Below are 22,995 nucleotides of genomic sequence, written 5' to 3' on the forward strand. Positions count from 1 at the left end.
TCTTTCCTTTTAAGTCAACTTTAGTAAAGACGACATGTTGAAAATTTTAATAGAAGTTATCAATTGAGAAAGCTAAGATGGGAGTGGCAGTGTTAGGACAGAGCAAGCAGAGGAAGTATTTGCTGTTATGTATGTTGCCATTTTTACAATTTCAAAGGTTACAATCATGAGTATATTCTATAACCTTAGCTTCTTCCTATTTTAAACATGGATTTACATAGAGTGTTCTTGTTCAGGACATCTAAATTTGGATGCACTATTTTCTGATTTGCTGCTATTTTCTTTTAAAAATTAGAAAAGTTTTTGTTTGTTTTTTTCTGTATGTTGCAGAATGACCTAATTGAGGGAGATTTACTTTTGGTGCGTATCATACCAGATGAAGATGGGAAGTTTGGATTTAATCTAAAGGTAAACCAGGAATCTTTCCATTATTTTTAAATGCTTTAGAGAGATACTATGCTTTGACTTTATGATTATTTTTTGATTTTTAATGCAATGCTTTGGAGACAGCAGTATATTCTACAAGAATTTCTTATGGACCGAGAGTTTTTAGAAGTGGCAGCCTAATCCTTAAATGCTAAAGCAACATTTATAGAAATAATCTTCTAGTAGTACTTTGGTTTTTAGTTGCATATACTATGGGCATGGTACATTTCCAAAGCAGACTGCCTATTCAGCCACTTAAATATGAACTTGGAAACCTAATTTAATGCATCAACTTTTGGAGAGTCAGACCTATGTATTATAAAACAAGTTAAATAGTTTGTGCTATCCAATTGAATGTATCCATTAAAAATCATATTGGAAAGGTGAAAACTAATTTATGAAGCAAATGGAAATTACTATTAATAATTGACTATTGTAAATTTTTGACATTGCCTCACTGAAATTCCATTTAAGCAGGTGGAGTCATGTAAAGTAGCCATAATACCAAAATCGGAGCAGAGTTTGATCTTTTCACCTTGGGCATTTGTTGGTGGGGCAGTGATAGAACATCATGTAGAGAGAGTAAGGGAGTACAGTTGTCTGGAACTTTGATCCTACCTGATCCCTTGCAGGTTCATCACAACATCTAAGAACTCTGTCCATCTTGCAAGTTCAAGTGTTGAATTAGGCTTGCTTGAAGGGTGGGGTTAGAATAGATGCTGCACTTGATCTGTTCATTGCCTGTTATAATATATGGCCAAGCAGACACTGGGTCTAGTTTACTGGAAATTGGTAGATTTAAAGACACCGCACCCTCCCCTTCTCATTTACTGATGAAAATTCAATCTTACCAACCCTGCCTATGATGGCAGAGTGTAAAGTTTATATAAAACCAAAAAGAAGTGGTTACTTGTTTTAAATGCTGCTTATGCTTACTGATATATTTATGATTATTGTGTACTTGACATTCCTCTAGGGTGGTGTAGATCAAAAAATGCCATTAGTGGTATCAAGAATAACTCCAGGATCACCTGTAAGTAAATTCCTAAGACTTTTAATGCCTTCATTTATTACTCCCTCCATCACTCGGATGTCTGTACATGTAGGAATTTGGACACCCATAACCAGTATGAGATAGCAGCTGAGCTGTTTTCTTTAGAAATTGATTTGACTAGTGGTTTCTTAAACCACAGATGAAAAGATGTTAGCCAAACAAGATACCAGCAGAAAGCATGTTTGTTTCCCCCTGTCATCTCAAAAAGTCCGTCTTGAATTGGAAAATGATGAGGGGCAAGAACGATGACTGAAGATATGGAACAGTGCTCATTAAAGAAGTTAGTAGCCTGGGCCACTGCAGCCTAGGAAAAAGAACTAGTTTAAGGGAGATGTAGTAGGGATCTGTAAGATTAGGAGCACTATGAGCAGTGAGTTCCATCAGAAAAACTATGGGCTACCAAATTAAGTTACTGAAAGTCAGGTTCTTCATGCTTGGTAAAGGAGGTCTTAGACAGTAGACCTGAGAAACTCCTTGACAAAGGATGCTGTGGTTAAAATAATTTTGTGAGTGGTCAGGAGAGGACAAATACTTGGGAGAAAAACCTGCTGACAGTTACTGAATAGACAAACCACAATAGGCTGAGAAATCCTTAGGGCTACAAATATTTATAGGGTGGGAAAATACTTGACAGGGAGAGGGGGCCCAGAGTATGTTTGCTCTGTTCTTTTTTTTTGTGACAGATTTTTGCTTATGGAAATACTTATGGACTAGATGGAATGTTCATCAGAATCAGTACAGCCATTGAATACTTCTGTTGAATTGTGAAGTAATAATAGTAATATAATATTTTGGTAACTTTTTTCTAAATAATCAGTACATAAATTTGTGAGGACATATGTTATCTCAAATTTTTTTTCACTCTTCTTCTTCCAGAGTGTATTTTCCAACTCTTATAAAATAATTTCAGTGCAAACTTGATAGGAAATATTGCTGACTTAATCCTAAAAATCCAGTGTACTCTACATCTTATAGATTCTTTTGAGATTTGATAAGCAGTCACAGGACAGATATCTAAATGTCATGATGTAAATCAAGCTAAAACAGATTGTTTGAGAAGTTGTTTTTGTCACATTTATGATTTGTGGCTTGACTTATGCAGTGCATAGCACTCCTTTATGAACTACAATAATTATTTGAATAAAAGAGTAGTAGGAAATAATCATTATAACTTAAATCCACAATGTGAAAATGAAACAGTCCTTAAAAAGTTTCACAGTCAATGTAGCAAACTTCTTAAGGGTGTTTTGAGACACTGAAGTTAATGCAGGGCAAACAAGCCAATTCCACAATCAGAGAATGAAAGGTGCTTCTCCAGAGGCAGCGATTTCCTTTGGCAGATTCAGATTGTCTTCTGGAAAGTATTGATTTGTTTTTTTCTCTTCAATTGGTTAATGAACTGGACTTCTAACTTAGTTCATTTAAGTGTCTCCATTTAGTGGCATAGGCATAGATGCAAGTGACCAATTAGTTCTCTAGCCTAGTAAACCACCAAGCGAGCAAGTTATCAAGCGTTAGAGAATAAATTGGAAACAGTTATCCAATACAGTATACTCAACAGCAGTGTTACAGAAATCGTGTCCTGTTACAGCAAGAAGAAAAAAAATATACTTATTTTTAGAGCATAGCAGTATTAACGTTGATTTTATTGTTTTCCATAAACTACATTTCACCTGTTCTTGACTGTTTAGTGAAATGTACTTGATATTTGAAAGTTCAAGTTAAGCAGTCTATGGAACGCATTTTTGCATTATTTTAGCTCACTGGTGCCTTTCTGTCATTGTATTTGCTACTATTTTAACTTGCTGTTGATTCACTCATTACACTGTAAATTGTCCTCAGGGATGCTGTTTGGTAATATTATTTGCTAAGATTATTTCTCAGGTTTGCAGGTCACTTTCCCACTTTCCTACAAAAAGATCTGTATTTTTTTGTGGAGGAGGGGAACCAAATGTACTCACCAAAATAAGGCAGTATTTTCCCTTTCATGTCCTAAAGTTCTTTTAAAAATCCTCCTCTAATACAGCAACAATCTGATATGCTGGGAAGATTGTAGGACAGAGTAGCCAAAATTGTGGGAGAGCATTATATCTAAAGAATAACCATTTATTGCATCTGAGTTGTTTTGGTTTTTTAACTAAAGTCCTATACTTATTTTTTCACAAATGGTATTAATGTCCTACGGTGCTAAAGAAGTCATTATTGTTTTATTTAATAGAGCTTCTCATTGAAAAATAGTATGCATGCTTCTTGGAGCAATAACAAGGTGATTAGCATAAAGTGAAATATTGGATGTGTCGATAGGACAGGAAGCCTTTGACAAAATTAATTGTCTGGAAAAGCTCAGTATCTGAAAAATCTACGAATTATGCTTACATAGAAGGTATTAATTCTCCTTCAAGATGTATTTTATATAATCAGATGATTCAAGTGAGAGAGCTGAGGCATTAACATGTCACATGATTAACAAAGTTTCTTTGAGCAAAGATATTAATCTCCTTCTGTAACAAAGAATAATAGCCAGCAACCAGCTGAGAAATCTAAATTATAGACAAACATAGGAGATGAGAAACCATTCCCTCCATGTTCTTGTTGACTTACTTCTTGACTTTCCTAGACTCACTTGATATGGTCTTTGTATCACTTATCTTTTCAAATAATTATATTTCAGAGACAATAATTTATCTCTCAATAATATTTCAGAGTGATTCAATCAATCAATCATTCATAGTTGCATTCTTCAGTCTTGCCTTTGTAAATTGTACGAAATATGGCAAAGGAGTTTTTGGGGAGCTGTTGAATACCTAGTTAGATCAGTGTTGAAGAACACCATGGCTGTTCCTAATTCCCATTCTCTTTCTGTTTACATTTGTCTTTTTTATTAATCATTGTCAATCTTCCCTATCCTTCATTATTTTCTTTCCTTATTTCTTTGGAAAAAGCAGCGGTAAACTATTCCTTTTTAAAAATTTTAAGCAGCTTTTCTGCTTGGGATTTTTTCCTCTTGCATACATTTTTCTTTCTCTTCTTTCTCTTCTCCCTTATCTGTTTTGTGACACTCATAAGTGTTTTAAGTTTTCTTTCCTTTTACTTTATTCTCTGACACAATTGGTTCCCAATTTATTTTCTTCTTCATATCCTTGCCTCTCTCTTTTTTTTTTTTTTTTTATTCTGCACTTTTCTTCTTGTTAGTTCTTTCATTGTCACTTCTTGCCATCTCTTCTATTTTTTACTTGATAAACTTAATTTAGGAGCCATCAGTGCAAGGCATAACCAGAATCGGGTCTAATTAGAACATCTTGTTCACATTTGGGCGGTTAGTGATGGTTTTTAATAGGGCTAATAACACTGTATGAATAAAGTTCAGAGAACCTGTGCTGACAGTAAGGAAATACAGGGAACAACTATCAATAGAGAATAACAGTAAAGTTTTGTATTTCATTGATATATATACACTCCATTTCATTTATTATATGAATCTTATGTAGCTTGGTACTTCCTAGACAAAATAAAAATTAGGGTAGCAATGAAAATAAAATTGTTACACTACTTGACACTCAAAGGTTGTAGAACCCTGCACATTCATATTGCAGAATGACAGAAGGTTGGAAGGGACCTGGAGGTCATCTTGTCCAGTTCCCTCTGCTCAAGGGTCACCTAGAGCCAGTTGCCCAGAACCATGTCCAGATGGCTTTTGAATACTCTAAGGTGGGAGACTCCACAATGTCTCTGGGCAACCTGACCCAGTGCTCAGTCACCCTCACGGTAGAAAAGTGTTTTCTGCTGTTCAGATGGAGCCTTCTGTGTTTCAGTTTGTGCCCATTGCCTCTTGTCCTGTCACTGGGCACCACTGAAGAGAGCCTGGATCCATCTTCTCTGCACCTTCCCTTCAAGTATTTATATACATAGACAAGATCCCCCCTGAGCCTTCTCTTCTCTAGGCTAAACACTCCCAGCTTTCTTAGTCTTTCCTCATACAAGAGATGCTCTGGTCCCTTAATCATCTTTGTAGTGTCATCGTCATATTCTGGCCATAGCATGAATTGCTTTGCACTGGACATAGAGCTAAGCATACTAAGAAGTGTGGCGGAAAAAGCCGAACAAACCCTAGAGTTCAGCAGTTAATCGGATTTGCTGTGCCCAAGACAAGATATAATGTAAGTTTTCCTTTGAGATGGGGAAAACCTTTTTAGTGTTCTCTGTAGCACAGGTAGCAAAAGTATTTGTCACAAATGCAGAGTACTTGAGCATCATAGGTTGATGATTACCTGCATCTTCTTGTTAAAACTTCCAGTGAATGAAGTGAGGAAAAATATTCTGTATCTGTAGATATCATTTGATATCCACCAAACAAGAATCTGATAAATAACAAAAATATGAAATGTGTATGGATTTAGATCTTTAAGAGCAATCTGATGATGGCTGTTAGATAAATACAAACTCTTTTTATAGCTATCAGTATACTGTTTGAACTGTTTCTCATCTTCATTGAGAGACTTTGAAGCAAGAAAGACAGCTTTAGATCTGAATCCTTTGATAGATCTTCTGATAAAGAAGTTGAAATCTTGTCAGGAGGACTGTGAAGACTTCGCTTACATGATGAACTTAGTATCCTGATATGTTCCTGCTTACATGACTGGATGCAATGACATTAATGTGTTTCTTTGGTCTTGAAACAGGCTGATAAATGCATTCCAAAACTGAATGAAGGTGATCGGATAGTATTAATTAATGGCCGAGATATCTCAGAGCACACGCATGACCAGGTGGTCATGTTCATAAAAGCCAGCAGAGAATCTCACACGAGAGAGCTTGCACTTTTGGTCAGGCGGAAAGGTAACTGAGTTAATTTTATTCATTTTAATGTTTTTGAGACTGTTGTGCTTATACTTGGTGGTGTACCCTTTTCTGTTTACATAAATGTGTTCTTTGTGCACTGGGAATAGGTCTGTGCTAAAAACTAGATCTCCCTGCATTTGAATTAGTAGTACAAATAGTTTTAACTATGTAGGTTCTTAACACTGCAACAAAGAATCTATCAAGTTAGAATTTCTTCTTATTTTTTAGGTCTAAAAATCTATGAGAACAAATAGTCCCTTGCAAAAGTTGGATTTTTGTGGTGTTTTTTGTTTGGTTTTGGTGTTTTTTGTTTGTAAGAGGTGGAGATTGTAAATATAGCATAATTTCACAAATCCCCAATTGTGGGTTTGCAAATACCCATAGGCTGTTCCCCAGCACAATTATATAATAAAATAAGTCAAATAAGCTGCTGCTTTTCTTTTTTTGCCCCCCCGCCCCTTTTTTTTTTTTGCTTTTCTCCTTTCTTACAATAGACATTTTGTGACAATACTGAGCTTGACCCGTGCTGACTACTTGCTAAACTGCTGCCAGCAAACAGGAGACAATCTCTGAAATATGCACAGTCTCAAGCCGGTATATTTAAAATATGAGGAACCCATCCAGCATGGTTTTGCTTGCTCCATATTTAAACACCTGCAGATCCCAAGAGCTTTCAGATGATGTGAAACTTCTAGTTTATTGTTTACGTTCCTTAAGAGCTATGGTAAGACCTTAACACACATGGTTATGAAAGAGCTTTGCACAGAGTTTCTGATTACATTAAGACGTAAAAATCTGAAGGGATTATGCATCACTGAGAAACAGGAGGGAATAAAACTGCCTAAATGATATGTATTTCTGTAGCATTTACTTTATTGAAAATTTCTTGTGTTCCTAGGAAGACAGATGGGTTCTTGGTCTTATTTTCCCTGAACAGTCCTCCTCCTATTATTGTAGGCCTTCCCACTGGCTCTATGCAGTATTTAGTCTTCCCTTAACTTTTCTAGTCCCCTTCTTACTTGCAGATAAGAGAAGTCTGCTCTAGGCCAAAGATAACCTGTGGTCTTATGCCAGTCATTTGTATAGGCGTGAGTATGAATATGAACAGCTCCCCATTTTCTGAAGTTTGGCAGATATAAGCCATTCTGATCATCGCAGAGAATAACCGTAGCTGGAGACATTTGGTGATACAATAGCTTTCATAGAGACAGAACTGCTGTGTAGAATAATTCATTAATGTTTGTCATGTTCTTCAACATGTTAGCAAGGAATGTCATAGAAAAGTGCCTAATACATTATTTTTTTTTTGTAGTTTATTAAGTTAGTTCCTTCAATGTTAGCATAAGAAATTGCAAAACATAATTCAATTGTTTCTCTAATTGCAAGAAAGTACAACATAAGTATGTGTTCATTTTGCCGTTGGGGGTCCAAACTTATATAAGATTCTTATAGAGATATTCCATTTATTATGTTCTAAACTTTTTTAGGCAAAACTCATTTGTTTTTTACCATGGTGGATGTTGTGATTCATTAGCCTATTCAGCAGTTCATTCTTTAGGACAAGGTTGTAGCAAAAAACTCTTTGTGCTTGGAAGTCAAGTTCTTTGCCTTCATAGGTAGGCGCCTTGAGGAGTTTCATTTTCTGAAAGCTCATAAGGACATTTTACTCTTAGTAGTTTCTACAGTAATATAATAGATCAAGAAATGGAGTTGAATGTGTTGCTGTTTGCTTTCCTGAGGCCTTGTCTTTGCAAACTTTGTTCTTGCAAGCTGGTAAATTTTAATATGTGTTGCAAAGACATTAATGCTGTATGTAACGGGTTTTAATTTTCAATACATCTTTCAGTAGTTAAACAGTTTGTGGAACCTAAATCAGAAGACGAAGCTGATTCCCACAATCTCCCAGAATCTCTTCTTCCTATCTGTTCCGAATATGGTGGTGATACACTGGAGGAGTCTATGGAACAGCTAAGAAGAGGGCTGGAAAGTGGGACTGTCCTTATTCAGTTTGAGGTAAGTAATACTCAACTCTCAAATGCCATTAATATAGACCTATAGCTGTGACCAGCAAGTAATATAAAGGCTTAGTTAACTGGAAATCTCATTGCTCCAGTTCAGCCTTATCTCAAGAGAGCAAGCATGTGACTTGCCCATCAGTTTCACTCTTCACTACTTAGGATAGGGAAGAATGAGTTATCAGTCTTGCATAAAACATTATCTGTTGAGAAAAATGCGTTTTAATTAACATGTTTCTAGCTCAAGTACCCAAAGCTCACTAAATTAATATTTTTTTTCTTTATTATTTTATTGAGTAGGATAGTGGGGTTTTGATAGAGGTCGGTCTTGTACTTTGGTTTTTTTTTTCTGTGCCACTCAGTGATATTTCTAAAACGTATTTTATACCTTAAATTAGGGTTTCAAGTTCTCATGTGTTACCTTCTTTCATGGAATAACAGGAGCAACTTGACTGTTCCTCATCTTCGTCTCTTAGAGGTTAATATGAAAGTATTGGAATGTTAATTTCTGTTTGCAGGACTGTTGTAATGTCCAGTTCTGTGGTGTTTCTTTCTCCCTTGCAATCTAAAACATTGATGGTTAATTCTTGGGCAGATTACTTCGTAGGTAAGATTCCCCTGTATATAGGATGAGACTTGGAAGAACTGCTGTATAGATTAATGAATTAATGTTTGTCATGTTCTTCAATATGTTAGCAAGGAATGTCATAGAAAACTGACTAATAAAATGTTTTTATAGTTTATTAAATTAGTTCCTCCAGTGTTAGTGTTAGAAATTCCAAAAGATAATTTAGCTGCTTCTCTAATTGCAAGGGAGTACAGTGTATGTAAGTTTGTGCTTGTTTTGCTGTTGTGGATTCAAACATTTATAGTAACTTTGGAGAAACCCTGATTATTATGATTTATAAATTTCACATTGTTGAGTTTTGGAGTAACCCTTTCTGACACTGAAAACTTGTAGAACGGCAATACAATTTTTCCCCACTTTGAAATTTTTCCTTCCCTGTTTTTTTCAAATGCCATAAGATTTGGTGATGATGGCTAAAGAGTTGTGGTATTGCTTATTGTGTAACCACTCTTTTTATGAGGTTTATTTGTTTCCAAGATTTCTGAGAGTTAAGATTCTCCTTTTTTAAGGAATCGTAGACTATGTTTCATAGACACTTGCCAAAATCCACAACACTGGTTGCAGTGCAGCAATAGCAATGAGTCTGTTGGCTATTGAAACAGTAACTCAAACGATATGAAATAGCCTTTCAATGCTTTCTTAATTGTCGAAGTTGTTGACTAAATTTGTACACAAAGTTCCTGTAATACTCTTTATAGGATATTTGATCCTTTATGACTTTTTTACTGACAGCATTTATTAAAGGATATTACTGATATTATCAAAAAGTGCAAAACCTTTTTGAAATCTAATAAACTAGGGGACAGCTCAGTGACCTTCTTTCTGTGAGTTCATTTTTTAGTGATCGTTAGAAGCAGAGACAATTGCAGCATCCCCTCATCAGCGTTGGTGGCTCTCAAACCTCCCTATTCACATTAGTAAAATAGTAAATAATTAGCCAGTAGACTATGAATAATCAAGTTTTTCCAGAATATTTTCCTCCACTTAAGCAGAATTTAAGTCATCTGTCAATGGCAAATGACTTTTTGCCAGACAACAATAATGAAGCTCCAGAGTTGTTACTTAACATTAAATTATTCTTCCTTGTCTCCCAAAAAAAAGCAGAAATCGCAACTTGACCCTAGTAAAATGGAACTTGAGTTATAACTGTTAGAAGCTGTTCAGTTACATACATCATCAAGTTCTCTTCTCACATGGCTTGTTTATGCCATTCAAGTTGAAAAACATAGTGAGCTGTGATACTGAGCCTTAGGATTCACTAAATCTCACAGTAGAATAAACTTTTTGTGTATTGTTCCTTTTCTCTCAATCAAAGTAGGGGATTTTAGCCTCCTACTTGTTTCATTCCATATTATGTATTGAACCACATTCTAAATCTTCATTAAACATGTAAGATACAGTGAGCTCTTTGGTAAGTGTTCAATGAAGTGTATAAAACTCTGGCACAGCCAGGCTAATAACTCAGTTGTAAGTTGCTTTCATGTATATTTAATACAGAAAAACTGTAGTTGTATAATTACATTTCTTGATTTTTTTTTTTGTTGTTATGGTTGGTTTTCCCTCTCTGTACCTTTTGTTATCTTGTACGATGCACTTAATACATTTTGACCTTAAAATTTTGGTTATACACTTGTTATGCCTACATTTACTCCAGATAAAGTTTGGAAGATAGGGGTTGACCCAAAAGAAAGGGAATCACATATTAAGAGGTTGTGATACGTCGACGCTTTGTTTTTTAAGGTACTTGCAGGATTGAATGTGGTGGTTTTAGTCCAGAGAATAAAAATTTGTCTGAATTTTTTTGTATTACAGTTGATTCCAGAAAATATCAGTCTGTAGCTATTTTTTTTTTCTTCTGGTATCGTTTATTGCTCACTTCTTCCACCCTCAACCGCTGTTTTCCTTTTCCTTCTGGCCCACAGTTTCATAAGAAAAAGGCAGCCTTGCAGGGAAACAGTTTATATCAGTGACTCACATTTCCTCTTTCCCCACCCCCCCCCCCCCCCCCCGCCCCCCCCAGCCAGTGGAGATCATGGCCACGGAGCTGGACCACCGCTGTCCCATATGCCTGGACAGCTGGGATCAGGTGAATTTTGCAGATGGTTAAGAAAAAAATTAAAGAAAATAACTTTTTTTTTTTTCAGTCTATGTATTTTCACATGAATCTATTTAGTGTGTGTATGGATAGCATAATCACATACCTCAAAATCCTTCCATTTTTCATTCTGTTTTGCAGCAACTTTATAGAAAGAAACCAGGGTTGGCTGTTACATGTGCGAAGGTACCTCAGAATATGGACAAGAATAGATACAAAGATGTTCTACCTTGTGAGTATTAAGTACAGTTTCTGCCTATTTTGCTTTATCCTCTAAATGATAGCTTATAAAACTCTTGTACTGAATGTCTTCATTAAAGAACTCATTATATAACTGAAGTTGTATTCATTTTATTTTCTAAAAGGTAATCTATTCTGGTTTGTATTCTGCTGGTTTTGTGTCTGCAATTCCTCAGTCTTTTACTTAATAGAAGTGAAGCATGCCCCTTAATTGCTAATTTTATTCCCTCTTTTTTTTGTGCGTGTGTGCAGATGATGCCACAAGGATAATATTGCAAGGAGAGGAAGATTACATTAATGCAAATTACGTGAATGTAAGTCATACAGAGACCTGCGTTTGCTCGCTTTCTGTATTGCAATAGCAGACTAAATTTAGCCTTTTTAAGGAATAAGGGTTTTCCATTTTGAGGATTTGTAAATGTAAAAGATGTAAAGATTCATAATGTAAAAGATCGAGTATTTCTTGTGAAACAAGTGGCCATCCTGATACACAGTAGATGCAAGCATGTGATAAACACTGTGGTAGGTGCAGAGTCTTTAAGGAGTAAAAATTGATTTACCTTTCCATATAAGGCAAATGCTGAGGTTGTCTCCTGTAGCTTAAAACTAAGCCTTTTTCCCTCTAGAATCACTTATGGCCTACCGACTATGCTACGAAGGGTCCAGAAAATAAACCAGAGCCCTGATTGCCCTAATCATGTGTGTGCGCTGGGAGACAGGGAAGAGAGGGGAAAATACATATAGTGTTTGTGTCAGATACTTAAGTTAAACATCTAAATCACAGAATCAACTGTTAACTTACTGTGTCTAGTATCAGGCAATAAACAGCTTTTCCTAGTGTACCTTTGATATACCTTGCCATTATTCCTTACCAAATATTAAAGAAAATTTGGAGAGCTTTGCAGTTTCAAGTTTTCAAATACATTTTCACTATTAATCATCTCTTCTTCGTTCCGCATGAAGAACTATAGAATCTATAGTATATAACTTGTTTAAATTAAATATTTAAAGTGTTTTCACATAACAAATTGTGATCTTGATTGTCTTATTACTCAACTTGTCACCTTAATCTTCCATCAAAATTTCCTGTTTGAATGAAATGCTGAATTAAAATAGTACTTGAGTAGTGAGAGCAAACTTCACATAGGATTTTTCTTGTTCTTTATAGATGGAAATTCCTTCTGTGGGCATTGTGAACAGGTACATTGCTACTCAGGGTCCTCTTCCACACACATGTGCACACTTCTGGCAAGTAGTGTGGGATCACAAGTTGTCACTGATCATCATGTTAACAACTCTCACTGAACGAGGACGGGTAAGTGTTCGGGTTTTGTATGCTGAAGAAATGTACTGTACCTTTAAGTTTTTTTCCCATTGTTATAATTAAATAACCCTAAAATAGGCCAGTTTATTCTGTTGAATCATTTCTCTGAAGGCCAGGCTTTCTGAGTTACTTAGAAGGATAGATACTTTGCATCTTTCTTTTTGTTATGCTACTTTGAAAACAAACCAGCTGTCTGATAAACAGAAATCACTGCATTGACTCCATTTTGCTGATCAACCAGGTGCTACGTGCTGTCATTTTTTTCCCCCTGAGAACTGGGCTCCATGTGGCAGTTGCTCTCCTAATGATTCAGCAGACATCTGGAAATGTTGAGCAGGTTGAGCAAAACTTGCAGTCTGACTTCAAACAAGAATCTGCCATTGCAGTACTTACTAGTTTTAGCATGCTGGTGGTCACAATTTAACCTACTTACGTTTATTTACGTGGTAGATTCTTTCCTAGAATTGGTCTGTTAATTCTTTTGATTCTGTTTGGATAAATTATAGCACTCCATTAATTTCAGAATAGTACAGTGAAAATTAAAGCAATATCTGGTGTATTCTGTTATACTTTGATTTAATGTATCCTTTGTAGCTTTAAAGATGAAGTTTTTAGGTTATTAATGTACATAAAGGTATTCGTTTTGAAGTTTTAGAAGTTAAAAACTGAACAATGTGTGGTTTTTTTAAGAGGTGGAGAAGATTATGATGCTTGTATGCCTTCACTATAGCCTTTATCTTTACTTCCTATGTGATCTATCCTACACAAACAAATTTATCTGCCTTCCCAGTCAAAAAATACTGGTTTTGGAAAGCAAGAGAGTGAATATTTGAGGTCCTAAACAGCATAATTATTGAGACATAAGTAAAGACAGTTAAGCAACAATGTAATTCCTCATTGAGATGTATGAAGGAAGTGTGAAAGGTGAAAATCAACAGATTTTTAACCATGGTCAGGTTATGTAGCGGTTCATGGAGACAGACATTGAACATCATCTGGCATAAAAATGGTCCCTTCATCTTTCTACTGTACTCCAGTCAAAATAGCTTCCTGCTTGCTTTTCCTTGTATTGAGGAGAAGCACAGGTTAGTAGTAGTCTGTACTTTGCCGAGTTGGAACCTTCAAGGTGCTTTGTCGCTAACTTTCAACCATTGTGCTGGTACCTTTATGCATCAGACACTTTTTCTGAGTTTTGCTTACTTTCAGAGATGATTTACATTTGCCTAGTTTGTGGCTGAATTTTCAGGCATAAAAAAAGAAGTATGTTCTTGCCAGGGTATCCCCATTGCCAAATGCCAAACCTTTTCCCAAACCCTGGAGGTTTCTGGAATATCTCTTTTCAGTGGTGTTAAGATTTGTATTTTAGGATAAAAAAACTTTTTTTTTTTCCTCCAGTAATGTTGGTGTTTTTTTCTAGAAATTGATGCATTATTTTGGCTTAAATTTAAAGGGGAAGGTATTTCAGATGAACTACTACAGTAAAAGTTTCAGGCATAATGGTTAAAATTTGGATTTCAAGCCATTGAAAATTGAGCCCTTAAGAAAGATAGAATTAAGAAATGTTAACGTTTCAGAATTTCCAGCTCTTGCCACTGTGTATTAGTTTAAAAAAAGTTATAGACAAAAAATGTTATAGGCGGCACAGGCAATGTTGATAAGTTGATAGAGAATCCAAATTAACTAAAGCTGAAATGTAAACATCTTGGGAGTATCAATTTGTTGTATTTCTTTTGGAGCTAGTAACAATTATTATTAAAATGTATAGGCAGTGAAGAGGACAATTATAGCTCAGCTGTTTTCATCACACAAATCAAGTTTTCAGTACAGTGTCTGGGGATTTGTGTGAAGATATTTTTTTATGAATACTTTGGATTTTCTTATAGCTCAACTGAACTTTTCTTTTAGCATGCCTTTCTCGTAAGTCCAGCAGACTCATACTTGGAAACTGCTTGGTTTATATTTGTTACATGATGGCAGTTATTTACAAAATTAGAGCTGCAGAACTGGAAGATGAGAATATTTAATTACTGGGATGAAATGTTGAAACCTTTCTGTTGATATGCAAACTTGAGCTGTCTTCAGTGGACAAAACTTTCAATGAACTAGTATGTCATTGGAATACTTTTTCAAGTTCAATCTATTCCACAACATTTCAGCCTTTGATTAGATGGGAAATGAGGTGGCAAAGTTTGTCCTCAGCACTGCTCTAAGCTTACATTTTAAAATGAGGAATTGATATTGACATTAGGATTGTTTCTACAAAAGTTACATGTACACTGACTAGACGTGCCTATCTGATCTGCCTTTAGAAGGTGAACCAGAAGAAGGAAGACTTTATAATTTCAGCAGTAGCATGGTAGAGATCTGAAGATCAGCCCTCTTACTATAATCAGCAGAAGACAGGAGAGAAAATGGTTCCTTATAGTTGTAAACAGAATTGATTCATCTATTTTCTTTCAGAAAAGATAGAGTATTTCATGGATGTATTTTTAATATTGAATTCCACTTCAGCTCTCACTTGTATTTTGCAGTACCTCAAACTGCATGTACAGTACATCAGATGCATTCGCATGGATGTATGATTTTGCTTGTCACGCGTTGGTAGGCGTGAAGGTTAAGCCATTATGGCCTTGCATGAAACCTGTCTGAGACAGAGAGCAAATTACACTTTCCTGCGTCAATAGGTATGTTTCTGGGCTTTTGTTTATAACTGTAGCATTTAGATACAATTAGTCATTTAAGAGAAGATCTCTGTCTTCAGTCTTGCATCTGACATAGAAATGAAATATACATCCCTTTGCCAAATGACATGCAAGTGACCTAAAGGTGATCTGCAGTTCTTCCAGTTTCTGAGCTCAGTTTTCCCTAGAAAGTGTGAAGGGCAACTTTCATTGTATGACCAAATTACTGTGGATTATTTTGCCTGCAATAACTTTCTATATAGTATTTTTGCTACTAATGTTTATAAGCATTATTCTGTATTTTAAAAACATGTTTGTATTAAAACACAAAATATGATCAAATGAAAAAATGAAGACTTCTTCCTATTCAGTGTATTCCTGTTCAAAAACTGAAGTAACACATAGCTCTTAGAGGACTGAAAACTAATACCCAAGTTAGGGAAGCAGCCTTTAGAAGATTGCTAGGGTGCCTTCACTACGTTCACCACTTGCTTTCAAAGAGAGGAGAAGGGAAACCGTTCTTACAGAAGTACTAGGCACGCTGAACTTCTGGAGGGTGCGTGTTAAAGGGTGACAGTGCTTTTGGGTATTCCTTTTCCTGCTCCCTCTCTGTGTGCAGAATGAGTTATCTCTTAGGACCTCCAGAAATGGAGCCTGCCTTGTTCTTTCCCTCAGCCACAAGACTGCAGTTTTGGAATGGGGGGGGCAGTCTGATTCTCCCTACTTTTTGCGTTCCAGTATGGATCTTGCTTCAAGGTCTAAGAATAATTCAGGTTTGAAGGGACCTGTGGTCCACTCCTCTCTGCTGAAAGCAGGGGCAACTTTGAACTTCATGCAGGTTGCACTGTGTCATGTCAGTTAAGTTTTCATTATTTCCTTGGATGGAGATTCCACAGCCTCATAAGGCATCTTGTTTCTGTGTTTGACCATCGTCACGGAAATTTTTTGCCAACATCTAATCAGAATTTCCTTTTTGGCATCTTTTACAGTGACCTCTTGTCTTTTCATTGTTCACTTTCAACAAAAGTGTGGCTCTGTCTTTGCTATAACCTGCTATTAGGTGGCTGAAGTTAGTCATAAATTCGCCCCTACACTTTTCTTCTTAAGACGGAATAAATCCTTCTGTTTCTCCTCCTACCTTGAGAAATCACTTTAGCAGTTTCAGATAAGTACCAGGCAGAAAGCATTTTGCGTCCAATTTACCTGAATTTTTATTATAAGTTACTAAAACAAAATTTTATAGAGAATTTAGCCTATTTTGTCATATTATTTTCCAATTTGTATGTAAACACCTCACTAACAAAGCAGAATGGATTTTATACTGCTCCTTGAATTCCCTGAACCATAGCATAGGAGGGGAGGCTGGAAACAGAAGTGCTTGTGTACAGTCTTAATGTGTGTTTAATTTTCTTTACAGACTAAATGTCATCAGTATTGGCCTGATCCACCAGATGTAATGGAATATGGCAGCTTTCGTGTCAGATGCCACTCTGAAGATTGTACGATTGCTTATGTTGTTAGAGAAATGGTGATTACAAATGTTGAGGTAAGTGCCCGTTATCTTTAATTATCCCCAAGCAAGCTGGAGGAATACATGTATGGATAGGTAGATACAGACTCTGAGCATGTACATCTCTGTGTGTGAATATATGTGTGTGTGTATATATATACACACATATTTTTATAAAAAGAATATGTATATATTATATGAATCAACATAGTATTATTTCTTAAGAGCTTCTTCAAAAATACTTTTTAAAGTTCTATCATACATTAATACGTTATGCTGTACAGGTACTGTAATAAGCTTCATGGAGAAGTTAAGTGCTTTTCTGTAAACAGTTTTGCAGTGACTGACTCTTCACGAGTATTTTGATTTTCAATGAGAGTTTTTTTCGAAATAAGTGTGCTCTTTCAAGGATGAAATATGGGTCACTTGATTAATGGCACATGCAGCTAGAATAGCTAACAAAGAAGTGAAGCATAATAATGTTGTTTTAAGAGAAGATGCAGTATCTCACCAGTACCTTTTCATTGTCTTTAAGATTTTAAAAAAGAAAAAAAATCCTTATATATCTCAATTGAAATGTACTTGATTTATGTAAGGTACTTCTATTCCATAGCTGTTAATACTTTATGCTAATGGAAGGGTTATAAAGCAAAGAGAAAGTTAAATACATAGAATATTTCTTGCATATCAGCAGCTTGTGTTGTGCAATCTACGTTCAGATCACATCTAGACTTCCCACAACCTGAACATAGGGGATGAAGTTTGGCTTTTGTTTGTAAGTTGTCCTACATTTCTTATACATTTCCCTCTTCATCTCTTTTCCAAAATTCTATGGTCACAAGTATTTTCTAATACTAAAGCTAGTCCTAAGTGGATGCATCTTTGTTGCGGTGAGAGCAAGGATGTTTTCAGGGAGTCTTTTGTTTTGGTTTATTTTTCACTGAAGGCAAGTTTATTTGTACACTTAAATAAAGTGGCTACACTCAAAAAAACAGTCAACATTGAGCTGCCCATACAGTAAAAATGAGACCCTAATAATTGATAGTTCTATGTGCAGTTGGCATTTCAGATGGAAATAAAAACAGTTGTAGCTTGTTAAAACATAGCGAAAGATCTCTCTGAAACACTGAAGTACCTCCTAGTTTTATATGTCATTTGAGCTGCTTTCTTAAAGCTGACCAAATGTATTCTTCTGGAGTCATCTTCTGTTTGAGTAGACTTTGCAAAGCTTTATAGGTACTACCTCTCACAGATGTTGTTGTATTCTTTGAATACAAAAAAAGTAATCTGAATTCAAACCAGGGTTTTATTATTCCCTGAACTAATGTAAGCATCATTGGACTGGTCTTTTTGAAGACAAGTAGCTTTTAATAGTAAGATGAATAAAGCTTCCAAACTCACAAGAGATTTGATTTCTCCTGGAAAGGCCTATTTGTGAAAGATTAAGTTGCACAGATTTCAAATCTGCCTTTAGGGGAAAATAGCTCAAAAGATAAGTTTATGAAATTATGTTCTTGGCCTTTTGTTCATATATGTTCAGAAGACTTGAGGAACAGGAAACTTTTTAGGATTTTTCTGACACAGTTTAACTCAGTGCTGCTTTACCTGTAACTGAAGATCAGCAAATGACTGCAAATGTGTGAAATATTTATAACATTTCTAAGCCTCATGAAACAAAATAAGGATTCATTTCTTGCCTTTTCTTTTCAAGGCCAAGATTGAAAGCTATCCTGTAGCAAAATGAAAGAGAAGCAAATAAAGCACTGAGTATGGTTTGGTTTTTGAGGTTGTGTGGGTTGTTTGTTTTATTTTTGAAAAAAACTTCAGAACACTTGGGGGACCAGAACAAACAGATCAAAGGAAAGAAATTGTGTAGTGTGAGTGCAAAATTCATCTCACAGTGCACTAGTTTGTAAAACAGATAAATACTACTTTTTAATAATTGAAAAAAATAGCATGGGAAGCATGAAGCAAACTTTCAGTCAATTTCATTTAAGATAATTGCCATGTAACATGTCCTTGCCCATTAAATCTCACCAATTTCATCGAGTTATGTTTTGAAAAAACTTTTTTGCTGCTTTCCCTTGTTTAAACGAGCATTTTTCTTGATTTCAGTTAAGTGTGACTAGAACCCAACCGTGGAACTTAGCAAGGCAATGGAGATGATACTTGCTGAGGCATATTATTCACATAAAAGAACTGTAATTTTCCAAGATTTTTTTTTATTATTCTGCCACATCTTATGTTAGCTGTTTACACACCTTGTTAGTTGTTTCCAAAGCGCCCTGTCATTCTCCCACATGATTAGTTTTATTAATTAAACTAAATCATTCAAACAAAAAGAAAAAAAATTTAAGTTTAAAAAATAATTGAATTTTGTCCTTTAAAAATAAGTTATACCGTTGCTGTAATGAAAGAGGAGTGAGCGCCATCAGAGAGCACTTACACCTTAAAAACAACCCAGGTCAAGGTGTTTAAGACAATTCCTTTTGTCATAACGTGGACTGTTTAGCATGATTGTGGAAACAATGACAATGTAAATAGAGGGATTTGGGGAGATAAGCTTCTTTTAAATTTAAAAGCTGTCACTTTCCATGAACATCACAATGATGGAAGGGATGGTTTGAAGAAAAAGAAAATAAATTGATGCAGCAATTCAAAAAATTGAAGATTCAGCATAAATTCATTCTGCTAAGGAAGGGTATTGCTGTTTGCTGAAGGGAGGAGGTAAAATTGCAAGATGAAGAATGACTGGTATCTTTCTGTTTATGAATGACCAGCATGTAGGCCTTCTAGTGACTGTGTTAGAATGATACTAGATGAAACAAAGGCAGCAATGTAAATTATTATACTGCCAGCAGTTTCTGCTATAAACAGCTGAAAATAGAATCTCTAATTTTTACACATCTTAGTTCTTTGGGCTGAGGTTTTCCATGTCATTTGTCTTCCTTGCCAGATACATGTCATGTAATAGTTTGTGAGGGGAAATGTTGAGTTTGCTCAACTTAAAGATTTGTAGGTTGGTTCAGTGAAACTTTTGCTTCTGCACATTAAACAAGACCTTGTATTTTTTCTTTCCAAAGAAATCTGTGTAAATTTGACCATGTCATAAATGTCTTGAACAAACCTGTTGCACTGCAGAGGTATTTTAAAGGCTTCTCTGAAAAGTGTCTGCACTGAACATGTTCTGTTCTGTGAAATACTTGTGGTAAAAGAAAACTAATTGGTTTTGAATGGTAAAGAGCTGAAGAACAAAAGTAGATTAAAACTGTTATGGCAAGAGTGTGCAGAAGCATACTGGCTGGGTAGATGTTGTCTACCTTCACTTCAGCAAGCCTTTCAACACTGTCTCCCGTAACATCGTCATAGGTAAGCTCAGGAATTGTGGATTGGATGAGTGGCCAGTGAGGTGGATTGAGAATTGGCTGAATGGCAGAGCTCAGAAGGTCATGCCTAGCAGTGCAGAGTCTAGTTGGAGTCCTGTGGCTGGCGCTGTTCCTCAGGGGTCGGTTCTGTGTCTGGTCTTGTTTAATCTATTCATCAACAACCTGGATGAGAGGATGAAGTGTACCCTCAGCAAGTTTGCTGATGATGCAAAACTAGGAGGAGTGGCTGATACACCGGAAGGCTGTGCTGCCGTTCACTGAGACCTGGACAGGCTAGAGAGTTGGGTGGAGAGGAACCTGATGAAGTTCAACAAGGGCAAGTGTAGGGCCCTGCACCTAGGGAGGAATAACCTCATGCACCAGTACAGGCTGGGGGCTGACCTGCTGGAGAGCAGCTTGGCAGACAGGGACCTAGGAGTCCTGGTGGACAAGTTGACCCTGAGCCAGTAATGTGCCCTGATGGCCAAGAAGGCCAATGGTATCTTGGGGTGCATGAGGAAGAGTGTGGGCAGCAGGTTGAGAGAGGTTCTTCTTCCCCTTTAGTCTGCTGTAGTGGGGCCACATCTGGAGTTCTGTGTCCAGTTGTGGGCTCCCCAGTTCAAGAAAGACAAGGAACTACTGGAGAGAGTCCAGCGGAGGGCAACGAAGATGATGAGGAGACTGGAGCATCTCCCTGATGAGGAAAGGCTGCGAGAGCTGGGTCTGTTCAGGCTGAAGAAGAAAAGACTGAAAGGGAATCTCATCAATGCTTATAAATACCTTAAGGGCAGATGTCAAGAGAATGGGGCCAGACCCCTTTCATTCGTGCCCAGCAACAGGTTAAGGGGCAACGGGCACAAACTGAAACACAAGAAGTTTTATCTTGGTATGAAGAAGAATTTCTTTACTTTGAGGGTGGCAGAGCACTGGCACAGGCTGCCCAGAGAGGCTGTGGAGTCTCCTTCTCTGGACATACTCAAAACCTGCCTGGACGCAATTCTGTGCAACTTGCTGTAGGTGAACCTGATTTAGCAGTGGGGTTGGACTAGGTGATCTCCAGAAGTCTCTTCCAACCCTGATGATTCTGTGATTCTGTGGGAACAGTGGTCCAAAGAAATGCCAAATGCCACTGCCAAAGTATCTACTCTTCAGAAACTAGACTTTAAACCCTGATCACTGAGTCTCAGCTGCCAAGGTGTATTTGTGAAGTTCACTAGCAAAGTCAATATAAGGTTGACCTTTCAAGCCTAAATTTCCTTCTTTCTAGATGAGTACTGTCAATCTAAGCTGTATGTGTTGTTTTTTTGAAGAACATCTGATTCTTTTATTAATTGGGGAAGAGTCATTTTAGGAGAATGAAATGGGGAAGCCTGCCTTTTGATGTAATTATAATAAGCAAGGCTGCAAACTGCAGAAAGATGAAGAATGGATATTTTTGTGGCTAAAAGTCTTGACAGTGAGTTTGTTTTGCAAGTGTTAGAGCAGCCATTTGAAGCATTACATCTGACAGCCCTATACTTTGTTAGGACTTGCAATCCCAATGACAACTTTATTAGAAAAGATCATGTGTCTTTGCTCTGTGTTTTTGAGCAAAATCTAGGATGTCAGCTTAACCACAATGAAGTTGCCTTTGCAGAAAGATGTCTTGAATTTGCATGGGAGGGGTAGGTACAAGTATGTCTTTTTTTTGACTGACACCTTTGCTGCAGCAACAATAACCATTATCAGAAGGACAGTAACAAATACTTTGGGACAGATATGATGTCTTAGACCTCTGTAGCTGCTTGCCAAGTAAATGTGGGTCAACACCATGAAGCACCTAAATGTTGGCCAAATGGCTGATGATAAACTGGGCAAATTACATAATCCAGAAATGTCACTGGAGTCTGTAAGTTGTTTGAACTCATTTTTCTGAATCCACTATTTTAAAGCTGATTTGTGGAAATACCAAATATATAAATTCAATTGAAATCAGTCCATGTGAATATCAAAAAACATGAAATGTTTTTGGGACAACAAGGTGTATAATGTCAAGTTAGGCAAAAATAGCAACTGGCCCATGAGCAAATCTTGCTGCTCACTTTCTGTAAGTTTAGACTTATTAAACAGGACTAATAAAGCCAGACTTTATAAAGATAAATTATACATTTATCAGTCATTAGGATGCTACAGTAATGACTGTCATTGAAAACCTCAGTGCAAAAAAATAAATTTGTGGAAAGGATTTAAGCATGACAGAATCACGATTCTGTGACTTGCAGAGAATAATGGTTTGGACCGCAACCTGAGTATAATGAGAATCTACCCTCTCATTTTGCGTTACCAGGTTTTTACAAAGAAGCAGAGTCTGGCAGAAATAATGTGTTTAAAAATAAGTATTGTTAATAGGACATGTGCAGTGGAGCTAACTGTGGACCAGTAGCTATAATTCTAGCACTTTTTTTAATGTATGAGTGCTAGATTTTAGGAACCATGATGGTCTTTTAATGCAAGTCACTTCCTTGCATGGTGGTATTTGGCTGACATTTTCTGAATTTAAAAGCTGACTTCCATTATGAGTGTAAAGACTTGAGGATTTTTTATTAAAAAAAAAAAAAACTTAAAAAAACTGGACTTCAGAGTACTGATTTGATAACTTCTGCATGAGACATAAAAGTATGAGAATTAGAAAAACTAGTTCTAGCATATATGAATATAACTACTGTTTACAATAGCTTTAACTTACTAATTAAAAATGAAGTATTTTTAAATACTTGTGCATTTTGAAAAGCGAGTAGTGTAATGGTCACGGTTTAACAATTTGAGTCATCTCGGAAGA

The 22,995-nt window shown here is 36.3% G+C and overlaps 1 protein-coding gene across 2 annotated transcripts in view; it reads left to right on the top strand.

Moving 5' to 3' along the window:
• PTPN3 (protein tyrosine phosphatase, non-receptor type 3) overlaps window positions 1-22,995 on the top strand; it is a 71,497-nt gene that overhangs the window by 40,857 nt on the left and 7,645 nt on the right. For both annotated transcript variants that reach the window (XM_009707505.1, XM_009707506.1), the window contains 8 exons: window positions 331-408; window positions 1,403-1,459; window positions 6,160-6,316; window positions 8,166-8,332; window positions 11,199-11,289; window positions 11,550-11,611; window positions 12,466-12,612; window positions 16,720-16,848. In XM_009707505.1, the coding sequence (XP_009705807.1) occupies window positions 331-408; window positions 1,403-1,459; window positions 6,160-6,316; window positions 8,166-8,332; window positions 11,199-11,289; window positions 11,550-11,611; window positions 12,466-12,612; window positions 16,720-16,848 (888 nt within the window). The remainder of the gene's footprint in view (window positions 1-330; window positions 409-1,402; window positions 1,460-6,159; window positions 6,317-8,165; window positions 8,333-11,198; window positions 11,290-11,549; window positions 11,612-12,465; window positions 12,613-16,719; window positions 16,849-22,995) is intronic.

Source organism: Cariama cristata, unplaced genomic scaffold, assembly GCF_000690535.1.
Source record: "Cariama cristata isolate BGI_N322 unplaced genomic scaffold, ASM69053v1 scaffold10609, whole genome shotgun sequence".
In the NCBI taxonomy this organism is placed as follows: Eukaryota; Metazoa; Chordata; class Aves; order Cariamiformes; family Cariamidae; genus Cariama; species Cariama cristata.